The sequence below is a fragment of the Rhinopithecus bieti genome, unplaced genomic scaffold, assembly GCF_001698545.2.
Source record: "Rhinopithecus bieti isolate Rb0 unplaced genomic scaffold, ASM169854v2 scaffold_2451, whole genome shotgun sequence".
NCBI classification, from domain to species: Eukaryota; Metazoa; Chordata; class Mammalia; order Primates; family Cercopithecidae; genus Rhinopithecus; species Rhinopithecus bieti.
This window is the reverse complement of record NW_016803687.1, coordinates 255,387-267,892: the sequence shown is the minus strand read 5'-3', so window position 1 is coordinate 267,892 and position 12,506 is coordinate 255,387. Positions and strand designations below refer to the sequence as shown.

General features: G+C 34.0%; 1 protein-coding gene across 1 annotated transcript in view; it reads left to right on the top strand.

Moving 5' to 3' along the window:
- LOC108514446 (uncharacterized) overlaps positions 1-12,506 on the top strand; it is a 191,047-nt gene that overhangs the window by 142,173 nt on the left and 36,368 nt on the right. Inside the window, exon 9 of the mRNA XM_017850721.1 lies at positions 6,903-6,946. Coding sequence (XP_017706210.1) covers positions 6,903-6,946 — 44 coding nt within the window. The remainder of the gene's footprint in view (positions 1-6,902; positions 6,947-12,506) is intronic.

The following is a 12,506-nucleotide window of genomic DNA, read 5'->3' as shown; positions in this document are numbered from 1 at the left end:
TTCTCCTTTCCTCGAAAACATTTGAGGAGGTATTGTAATTCTTTTCATACTCATGATTTTCTCCCCTAATGGGTTACATTTGATAAAAGGTGGTTATCTCATTTGATTTCCTGACATTTCTGTGAATTAGCACAAATCATCAGAACTACTGATTTTAAAAGTTCTTTTTATTCATATGATTTCCTAATTTTGGGGGATCGTTTTGTTTAGAAATAAAATTACTTTTGGGAAATTCTGTAATGGGGTTGGAATTAACTCAGGTCCTGAGTTAACAGTTAAGTGACTATGATGTTTTTTGACATTTTGAATAGCATTCCAGTAGTTAATTCTGTGTTTTGTGTTTGTTTTCTTCCTGCCGTAAGGAGTAGTGATGCCCAAGGTTGTACATTATCTTTAAACTTCCCAATTTTAATTTTGAAACTCATATTTCTTTTCCTATGAAATATTAAAGTATGAACCTCTGATAAAATGACATAGATATTTACTTAGAAAAAAACCATATATTAGTTTACATAGTTACAGTTAAAACCCACGTTTTGTGTTTTTTAAGAAAATTTTATAGTACAATTTAGAGCAGAGAAATTGTTCCTGCTTTGCTACTTTTAGTACAAGTCATTTCATATCTTTGTGATCCATCTTGCTCCTTTGAAAATGAACATACATATGTATGTATGTATTAATAACTCACTTTGTTTCACAAAGGTTGTAAACCTGTATCTAAAAGTGTCACAAAAATGACCTCAGAAATATGTAAATGAGAAAATGGGTGGAAAAATAAAATGAAACTAAGGCTATCTTGGACATACATAAAGTAATTTCACTTGGTAGAGATGGCCATGAATGTGCTTTGGAGCTTTGCAATCATAATTGCCAAAGGAGTAATATGGTTTGACTCTGGGTCCTCACCCAAATCTCATCTCAAATTATAATCCCCATATGTCGGGGGAGGTCCTGGTGGGAGGTAATTGAGTCGTGGGAATGGACGTCCCCCTTGATAGTGAGTTTCCACAAGATCTGGTTGTTTGAAAGTGTGTGGCACTTCCTCCTTTGCTCTCTTTCTCTCTCCTTCCACCATGTAAGATGTGCCCTGCTTCCCTTCACCTTCCACCATGATTGTAAGTTTCTTGAGGTCTTCCCAGCCATGTAGCATTGTTAGCCAATTAAGCCTCTTTTCTTTACAAATAATAAAAAAATTATTGTTAAGCATTGTAAATACATAATAGTACATTTTCATGGGGTACATACGACATTTTGATACAACATGTCATTATCAAATCTCAAGCATTTATTATTTCCTAACGTAAAGTTAGGAACATTCCAATTTCACTTTTTAAGTTATTTTGAAATATACAATAAATCGTAGTTAACCATAGTTGCCCTACTGTTCTACCAAACGCTAGATCTTATTCTCTCTAGCTATATTTTTGTACCCATTAACCATCTCTTCTTTATCTCACCTTCCCCTTTACTCTTCCCAGCCTCTGGTAACCATCGTTTTACTCCCTCTCTCCGTGAGATAAAATTATTTTTTAGCTCCCATATATGAGTGAGAACTTGCAATATTTATTTTTTTGTGCCTGGCTTATTTCATTTTATATAATGTCCTCCAGTTCCATTCATGTTATTGCAAGTGACAGGATTTCATCCTTTTTTATGCCCGAATAATATTCTATTGTGTATATGCACCATACTTTCTTTATTCATTCATCTGTTGATGGACTTTTAGGTTGATACCATATCTTGGATTTGTGAATAGTGGTGCAACAAATGTAAGTGCAGCTATCTCTTTGACATACTGATTTCCTTTCCTTTGGATATATACCCAGCAGTGGGGTTGCTGAATCATGTAGTAGTTCTATTTTTAGTTTTTTGAGGACACCCCATACTGTTCTTCATAGTGGCTATAGTAATTTACATTTTCCATTTCTCTGAATTCTCACCGGCATCCATTATTCTTTTTTTTTTTTTTTTTAAATAAAAGCCATTTTAACTGGGTTGAGCTGATGTTTTACTGTGGTTTTGATTTGTATTTCTCTGATGATAGTGATGTTGACCATTTTTTCTTATACTTGTCCATTTTTATGTCTTCTTGTGAGAAATGACTATTCAGATATTTTGCCTATTTTAAAATCAGATTATTTGTCTTTTCCTATTGAGTTGTTTGAACTTTTTATATATTTTGGTTACTAATCCCTTGTTAGGTGGTAGTTTGCAACTATTTTCCCCCATTTGTTGGCTGTCTCTACTTTGTTGATTTCTTGGCTGTGAAGCAGCTTTTTAACTTAATATGATCCCATTTGTTAATTTCTGCTTTGGCTTCCTGTGCTTTTTAGGTCTTACTCAAGAAATCTTTGCCAAGACCTACATCCTAAACTGTTTACCCAATGTTTTCTTCTAGTATTTTCATAGTTTCAAGTCTTATATTTAAGCCTTTAATTCATTTTTGTTTGAGTTTTGTGTAAGGCGAGATATAGGGGTCTAGTTTCGTTCTAATGCCTATGGATGTTCAGTTTTCCCAGCACCATTTATTGAAGACTGTTATTTTCCCAGGCCATGTTCTTGGCACCTTTGTTGAAAATGAGTTTACTGTAAATGCATGAATTTACTTCTTGTTTCTCTGTTCTGTTCCATTGGTCTATTTGTCTGTTTTTATGCCACTATCATGCTGTTTTCATATCTATAGCTTTGTAGTATAATTTGAAGTCAGGTAATGTAATGCCTCCAGCTTTATAGTTTTTACTAGGATTGCTTTGGCTATTCAGGGTCTTTTGCAATTCCATATACATTTTAGGATTTTTTTCTTATTTCTGTGAAGAATGCCATTGGTATTTTGATATGTTTTCCACTGAATTTGTAGATTGCTTTGGGTAGTATAGACATTTTAACAAAATTGGTTCTTCCAATTCATGAACATTGGAATATCCTTCCATTTTTTTGTCCTCTTCAATTTCTTTCATCAATGTTTTATAGTTTTCCTTGTAGAGATATTTTACTTCTTTGGTTAAGTGTATTCCTAGGTGTTTTTATTTGTGGCTATTATAAATAGAATTACTTTGTTGGTTTCTTTTTCAGATTGCTTGCAGTTGGCATATAAACATGCTACTGATTTGTGTAAGTTGATTTTATATTCTTCAACTTTGCTGAATTTGTTTTCAGTTCTAATTTTTTTGGTGGAGTATTTATGTTTTTATAAATAGATGATCATATAATCTGTAAACTAGGATAATTTGGCTTTTCCTTTTCAATTTTGATGCCCTTTATTTTCTTGTTAAATACTCTGTCTAAGACTTATAGTACTATGCTGAATAAAAGTGGTGAAAGTGGACATCCTTGTCTTGTCCCAGATATTAGAGGAAAGGCTTTCAGTTTTTCTCCATTTAGAATGATATTGGTTGTGAGTTTGTCTACTATGGCTTTTGTTATGTTGAGGTATGTTCCCTCTATACTGAGTTTGTTGAGAGGTTTTATCATAAAGGGATGCTGAATTTTGTCAAACTGTTTCTCAGCATCTATTGAAACAATCATGATTTTTGTCCTTAATTCTGTTGGTATGATGTATTACATTTATTGATCTGTGTGTTTTTCCATCTTTGCATCCCTGGGATAAATCCCATTTAATCATGATGAATGATCTTTTTAATGTATTGTTGAATTTTGTTGCTAGTATTTTGGAGGATTTTTGTATCTATGGTCAAGATATTGGCCCGTAGTTTTCTTTGGTTTTGTTTTGGCTTTGTCTGGTTTTGTATCAGCATAATACTGGCCTTGTAGAATGAGTTTGGAAGTATACCTCCTCAATTTTTAAAAAAAATTGTTTGAGTATGATTGGTATTAACTGTTTTTTAAATGTTTGGTAGAATTCAACAGTGAAGTCGTCAGGTCCTGGACTTTTCTTTGATGGGAGATTTTAAAATTATTGCTGCTATCTCAATACTAGTTGTTGGTCTGTTCAGGTTTTTTATTTCTTCATGGTTCAATCTTCGTAGGTTGTATGTGTCTAGGAGTTTATTCACTTTTTATAGGCTTTCCCATTGATTAACATATAGTTGCTAATTATAGTCTCTAATGATGCTTTGAATTTCTGTGGTATCAATTTAATATCTTCATTTTCATCTCTCATTTTATTTATTTGGGTTTTCTGTCTTTTTTTTTCAGTCTGGTTAAAGTTTTGTTCATTTCATTGTCCTTTTAAAATATCAACTTTTTGGTTTTTGATCCTTCATGGTGTTGTTTTCATTTCATTTATGTCTGCTCTGATCTTTAAATTTTTTTCTTATATTAATTTTGGTTTTGGTTTGTTCTTGCTTCTCTTGTTCTTTAAGAGGCATCATTAGGTTATTTGACTGTTTTCTCCTTTTTTGATGTAGGCATTTATTGCAATAAATTTCATTCAGTGCTGCTTTTGCTGTATCCCATAGGTTTTGGTATGTCGTGTTTTCATTTTCATTTGTTTCAAGAAAGTTTTCAATTTGTTCCTCAATGTTTTAATTGACCCACTGATCATTTGGCAACATATTAAGTTCCATATGTTTCTACCATTTTCAAAGTTCTTCTTGTTATTGATTTCTATTTTATTCCATTGTAGTTAGAAAAGGTACCTCATATGATTTCAATGTTTTTAAACTTGAGATTTGTTTTGTGGTATAACATATAGTTTATCCTTGAGAATATTCCATATATCGAGGAGAAGAATGTGTATTTTGCTGCTGTTGAATAAAATATTCCATAAATGTCTATTCAGATCATTTGGTCTAAAATGAAGATTAAGTCTAATGTTTCTTCATTGATTTTCTGTCTAGATTATCTGCCTAATGCTGAAAGTAGAGTGTTCATGTTCCCTGATGTTATATTGGAGTCCATATTTGTCTTTAGTTCTAATAAAATTTGCTTTATATTTCTGGGTGCTCCAGTGTTGGATGAATATAATTTGGAAATTGTTATATCCTCATGCTGTATTGTCTCCTCTACCATTATATAATAACCTTCTTTGTTCCTTTTTATATTTTTTGTCTTGAAATCTCTTTTATCTGATAAGTATAGCCATTCCTACTCTTTTTTTTGGTTTCCACTGGCATGGAGTATTTTTTTTTCCATTCCTTTCTTTTGAGTCTATGTGTGTCTGTAGGTGAAGTGAATTTCCTGTAGGCACCATATTGTTGTCTCTTGTTTTTTAAATCCATTCAGCCACTCTATGTATTTTGATTGGAAAATTTAGTTCATTTACATTCAATGTTATTATTCATTGGTAAGGACTTACTACTGCCATTTTATTATTTGTCTCCTTTTTCCTTCCCTCCCTCCCTTCTTTCCATCCATCTTTCTTTGTGTAAAAGTGATTTTCTTTGGTAGTATGTTTTAATTTCTTTTCTTAAAATGTTATGTACCTAAAATAGGTTTTTGTTTTGTGGCTATTATAAGGTTTACAAATAACATCTTACAATGAATTATTTTAAACTGATGACAACTTAACTCTTATTACAAAGAAAACAAAGAGAAAACTAAAATACTCTATATTTTAACCTCATGCTTCATTTTTTTGACTTTTTATTATCTCTGTATCTTTTATATTATCTCTTAAGTTGCAGTTATTATTTTTGTTATATTTATCTTTTAGTTTTTCTACTAAAGATATGAGTGGTTTACACATCACAATTACATTGTTAGAGTATTCTGGGTTTGTGTACTTTTAGCAGTGAGTTTTATACCTTCAAGATGATTTCTTATTGCTCTCTGACATCTTTTTTTTTTTCTCAGATTGAACAAATTCCCTTTAGTATTTCTTGTAAGACAGGTCTGGTGTCAATGAAATCTCTCATCTTTTGTTTGTTTTGGAAAGTATGTATTTGTATTTGAAGGATAATTTTATGGGATATAACATTCTAGTTGTGTTTTTTCTTCAGCAATTTGAAAATGTTGTCCTACTCCCTCCTGGCCTCAGAAGCCTGTTGTCAGACTTGTCAGAGCTCCTTTATATGTGATTTCGTTTTTTTTCTTTTGCTGATTTAGGATCATTTCTTTATCCTTGATCTGTAAGACTTTGATTATTATATGCCTTGTGGTAGTCTTATTTGGGTTGAATCTGCTTGGTATTCTTTGACCTTCTTGTATATGGGTATTAATATCTTTCTCTAGATTTGGAAAGTTCTCTGTTATTATTTCTTTGAGTAAACTTTCTACCCTGATCTCTCTGTGTTTATATCTTCTTTAAGGCCAATAACTCTTAGATTTGCTCCTTTGAGGCTATTTGCTAGATGTTGTATGTGTGTTTCGTTGTATTTTTTCTTTTTTCTCTTTTATGTACTTTGAAATAGCTTGTCTTTGAGTTCATTAATTATTTGTTCTGCTTGAGCAATTCTTCAGTTGAGAGACTCTCGTGCATTCTTCAGGTTGTCAATTGAACTTTTCAGCTCTAGAACTTCTGCTTGATTTAAAAAATTATTTTAATCTCTTTGTTAAATTTGTTTGATAGAATTCTAAATTCCTTCTATGTGTTATCTAGAAGTTCATTGAGCTTCCTCAAGACAGCTAGTTTGAATTCCCTATCTAGAAGCTCACATATCTTCATCACTCCAGGAATGATCATTGGTGCCTTATTTTGTCAATTTGGTGTGGTCATGTTTTCTTGGATGTTCTTGATGCTTATGGATGTTCACTGATGTCTGTGCATTGACAAATTAGGTATTTATTTCAGTCTTTGTGGTTTGGGCTTGTTTGTATTCATACTTCTTGAGAGGGCCTTCTAGTAGTTTAAAGGGGACTGAGTGTTGTGACCTAAGGCTGTGGTCACTGCAGCTGTTTCAGCACTATGGTACACCAGTGTTCCTCGTAAACCCAGGAATATTGTAACTCTTCGGTTACCAGGCAAAGTCTCTCACTGTATTTCCTCTGTTTCCTCCAAACAGAAGGAGTCTCCCTTTGTACTGGGCTACCTGGAGCTGGGAGAGGGGTGATGCTGATACTCCTATGGCCATCACAAACGGCACTGTGCAGGTTCCCAGCTGAAGCCTTGCAAACCAGCACAGAACTGAGTTTCACCCAAGGCCCACAGCAAATACTGCCTTGCTTCCTCTTTTGTTTATTCAAGGCTCAATGCCATTTTAGTCAGAAGGTGGTGAATCTTGCCAAGACTGGGTCGGTCCTATCAGAGCCGTGGATTTCCTTCTGGCTGAAGGTGGGTTTAGAAACACCATCCAGGAGCAAAAGCCTGGAATCAGGGGTTTCAAGGAATTTCTCTGGTACTTTACTTCACTGTGGCTGAGCTGGTATTCAAGTTGCAAGACAAAGTTGTCTGTACTCTTTCACTGCCTTCCCCCAAGCAGAAATCTCTCTCTGAGCTTCACTGCCTGGAGTTGGGGGAGGGGTTATATAGGCATTGCATTCCCTTGGCTATTACAGCTGGTGTCATACTGGGTCACATACACCCCAAGTTCACTGCTCCAAGACCGGTGTAGCACCAGAATAAAAGCCCACATTTTAATAGTAATGTTTTCTTGCAGCAATATTATCTGGGCCTAAAGTGTATGTATTTTTACAACCATCATTTACTTTATTTTACTTAATGTTTCTTTTTAGATAATAACCCTACTATTTTCCTAGCTTAGAAGATACTTATTGGGAGAATGTACTACATACATAATTTATTTAGCAGTAAATAGATCAAGATGTATATTCAACTATTCTCATAGAGTTTTGAAAGAAAGCACTTTTGGCAAATGAAAGATATGAGTTGTAATGTTACTTAGATATACCAACATGCCACCTCCTAAACCACATCAGAGTCCCACCCACATAAATGATTTTCAAATGTGAGGTTTAGGTAAATAAGTAGTATAATTTTAAATGTGTATTTTTTAATGAATTTAATATTATAGAGAAAACTCTTAATACTGTATTTTTAGTTTCCTTTATTATAAAAGGCCATTGACTTTTTACTTTTGGAGGCCACTTCATAATCTTTCTTTACCGTAGAAGCCAAAATATTCAACCCAATTCTCAATCATAACTGACCTTTTGCTCTGAGATATCCTTATGTGGGAAAGATATTTGGGGAGCACTAGGCCCATACACATTAGTAATACTGTTAACAATAGTTTTAGTTATATGGTTGTGTCAACATAGGCATTCTTTGGTGAGATAAATGGGTATGTGATTGTGAAATCACACAAGTGAATACCTGGATGGGAGAATGAAAAGTTGAATGTAGAGAGCATTTGAGCAGATAGTAGATTAAGAAAATGAACAGACTGTCCCTGCCCGGGGGAATCCCCCTCCCCCCCCCCCCACATCACCTCCTGGGAAGCTAGGTATGCTTGTTCTCTAGTAAAGGGAACATTAACTAAATTTCTTAAAAAGTAATGAAAGAGAACAAACTGTAAAAAGGCAGCCAAATAAGGCAAACATCTGTTACTGAACATGTCTCACTTGACTTCCTTTTAATGTTCTTAGGAATAAATTTATGAACTAGGGAAGGTTTAGCACTAATTAGCTTGTTTTCATCAAACAAAATGCACCAGACATGGATGTTGAATATGAATAAAAATTTCAATAGTAATAATAAGAAGACTTGGAAAGTGCTAGTAGTCAGGGTTATGGCCACAGGCTTTGGATATTGTGGCTGTTAATATTGTGCTGGTTTAAATTTGCAGTACTTTTTTTTTAAATGATCAGGTAAAATGTTTTAAAAGTCGTGTATCCATTAAACAATAGATGGATCTTTAGTTTTACACCTTTAGGCTGATGAGCTGTTAGAATGATCTGGAATAACAAATATAGAGCTACATAAAGGCAAAGTTGTATAACACATGCAGCAGCAGTGGTAATAGTTGTAGTTTATATTAGTTGTATAGATCCATAATCCTTTATTTGAAACTCTTGGGCCTACACATATATAAGAATTCTGAAAATTTTAAATTTTAGAAAGGTAAGAAGATAAGTGGATTCACATTCAAACCAGTAATTACACTTGCTAATATTTGTTGCATATGCATATTCTCATTAAGTGGTAGAGGCCATTATATAGGCCTTGTGTTGGTCAGTGTTAAGTTTTGCCCTTACGTATGTTACGAGAACTTTGTTGGTTTTCCGAGCTTTTTATATTTCAGAGTCTTAGAATTGTAGACTTGTAGCAGTAGTACTAATAGTAATAGTAGTGGTGGTAGTAGTTGGTGAAGGAGACCAGGAAAGATAAGGAGATGAGGACACACATGTCACAAGTGTGCATATATACACATAGTTCAAAAGCAGTGAAAAACACAGCTATAATATTAAGAGGAAAAAAGGTAAAAAATACTGAATTTAGGATGTTGTCTGCATTTTGCTGTAATTTTTTTCTATATTGACAGCAAAGACTCATACAGTCCTTAATTTCTTTGTTCTGAAATTGACTTTTGTTTTTTTTTTTAACCATCCCTCTTCTCTGAAATCAGTGGCCATTCTCATTTTGTCAGGGAGTTTTCTTGTTGATTTCTCTTCTTCTATTTTCTAACACCCTCTAACACTCATTGGAAGACAACTTTTTCTTTTCTTTTTTTTTTTTTTTGAGACGGAGTCTCGGTCTGCCGCCCAGGCTGGAGTGCAGTGGCCGGATCTCAGCTCACTGCAAGCTCTGCCACCCGGGTTTACGCCATTCTCCTGCCTCAGCCTCCGGAGTAGCTGGGACTACAGGCGCCCGCCACCTCGCCCGGCTAGTTTTTTGTATTTTTTTAGTAGAGACTGGGTTTCACCGTGTTAGCCAGGATGGTCTCCATCTCCTGACCACCCGCCTCGGCCTCCCAAAGTGCTGGGATTACAGGCTTGAGCCACCGCGCCCGGCGGAAGACAACTTTTTCAACCACAGGCAAGGCATGTTGCATTGGCTAGATGCAAGGATTGAGTCTATCATAGGAACACAAACCCAAAACTTCGACACTTACGGGATCCTAGTAATAAAGAATAGGTCACAAATGGTAAGACCTTTGGTAGTAATTAAGAGGCTACAACACCACGTTGTTGTGTTAGGAAATATCAAACAATTGATGCCATATTAATGATGAAAGATTATTTTAAGATACTTGAGTCCTCAGTGATTGATTCCTAATCTGAATCCAGTTTTACTCTTGAGCCAAACATGTAAGATAACTTTTAACCTTTGCCTTTTAACATTTGTCTTTTATCATGTGTTAAGACTTTTTAAAATTATGCTTTCAATACATGTATTTTGAAGAAAACTCAGATAAACAAAATAAGGAGAAAATCAACCATAATTAGTATAACAATACTTAATAGCCACTATTTTTTCAAAATTAATCTTTCTGTATAGATTAATATATTTCTTACCATGAAATCAATGACAGCAATATCCTATTTATGGAAATAACTTGTTTTTTGGTTATTTGGCAATTGAACAGTGCTTTGGCAAAATGTAATACACTATATTTGTAGTAAAGTTTTGTAGATTTAATATTTTACAATAAATTCCTTGCAGTGGAATTTTGGTACCTCTCCTACTCCCACCTTTTGCTTTGTCATTTGTTATATATTGTTAAATTGCCCTCTAAATAGTGTTGGTTTTGAATTTTTTGGATTTTTTATTGATTCTTCTATTCCAAAACAAGAGTGCATAAAAAAAGACAAACTGATAACCAACAAAAAATAGATAATCATATATGAAAAGGGCTTAGCATAGTATTAGTGGGTTATAATAAGGACTTACTATATTATAGCTATTATTAACTATTAAATTATTTAAAAAATTATTACATTCTTTCATGAAGAATTTATGATACCTTATAAAAATCTATACAACATGAAATGTTACATAAATAAAGACATCAGGTGTTATGGAAAAGAAAATGGAGAATAAGAAATTAAGATTTAGGTAAGTATACAGATTCAGAATCTGTTATATTAGATGTTTGTAATAAGAAGGCCCTAAATTTGGCTGTGGACATTTTAGCAATTAATAAAAGAGGATATAATTTTTGGTCACTTAATTCAGAGTGTTTCCATAAAATAAATGCAAACAAACCAGAAATATGTACCATGTAGATGATAATGAAGAGGGTACAATGAAATAAATATAATGAATAGTTATCTCACCATATGCATGGGGGATTGGTTCCAGTGTCCAAATTAGTATTCGAGGTTCTGAATTGATATTCAGCAGATACCAAATTCCAGTAATGTTCAAATTCCTTATATAAAGTGGCAGAGTATTTTTTGTATAACTTATACACACCCTGCCCTATACTTTACATCATCTCTAGCTTACTTATAATACATAGTATGATGTAAATAGCATGTAAATAGTTGTTATACTCTATTGTTTTTTCCTTGTATATTTTGATTGATGTATTCTAATTTCTTATTGTTTTGTAAAAAGCATATATATATTTTTTTCTTTCTTTTTTTTTTGTTGCCCAGGCTGGAGTGCAGTGGCGCAATCTCCACTCACACCAAGCTCTGCCTCCCAGGTTCACGCCATTCTTCCGCCTCAGCATCCCAAGTAGCTGGGACTACAGGCACCCACCACCATGCCTGGCTAATTTTGTTTTTGTATTTTTAGTAGATGGAGTTTCACCGTGTTAGCCAGGATGGTCTCGATTGCCTGACTTCGTGATCCACCCGTCTCAGCCTCCCAAAGTGCTGGGATTACAGGCGTGAGCCACTGCGCCTGGCCATAAAAAAACATATTTCTAGTCCACTGTTGGTTGAATCTGCAGATGCAGAACCAGCAGATATGAAGCATTGACTGTAAGGTACTAAGACATATACTTTCATAAAATGTAGTAGTATACTAAATATTGACCCTCATTTTATTCATAAGCCTGAAGTGCAATTTGGTGAAAGCACTTTTTCAGGGGTGGGAGGGCTTGGAGATGTTGGTTGTTGTGGAGGTGGTGTGGAAACAATATTATCCTAGAACAGTTGGCCATCCTTATCCATAGGTTCTGCATCTATGGATTCAACCAACTGCAGATCAAATATATATATATTTTAAATTGCATCTGTACTGAACATGTACAGCCTTTTCTTCTTGCCATTTCTGCCTCAACAGTAGCACAACTATTTTGTTTAATTGTGTCATTGTTTGCTTATGTTTACCTACATGCTGTCTTAGTTTCAATTAGAGATAGATTTGAAGGTATCTTGAGGAGTGGAGGAATATATTTTTGGCCCTGTCTACTCTATGTGTTGTCCATGGGTCAGTAGCATTGTTATCACCTAGGAATTTGTTAGAAATGTAGAATCTTAGGCCTCAGCCCGATCTATTGAATCAGAAGATCTGTAGTGATTTATAAGTACTTTAAAGTTTGAGAAACACTGTTTTAAAAGATTCTCCATAAATTATTCACATTAAGTGAGCTTTTTATAAGTAGTGACAATGTGTATGAGGTAATTTTTTTCCTGATAAATACCTGAAGTGTAGAAATTCTATGAATTTAGTCAGGGTGTGGGGTAGGAATTCATTTCTCTGTGAAAGTTGAGGAATGAGATAATACCCAATCAAATATATTAGAAATACATTC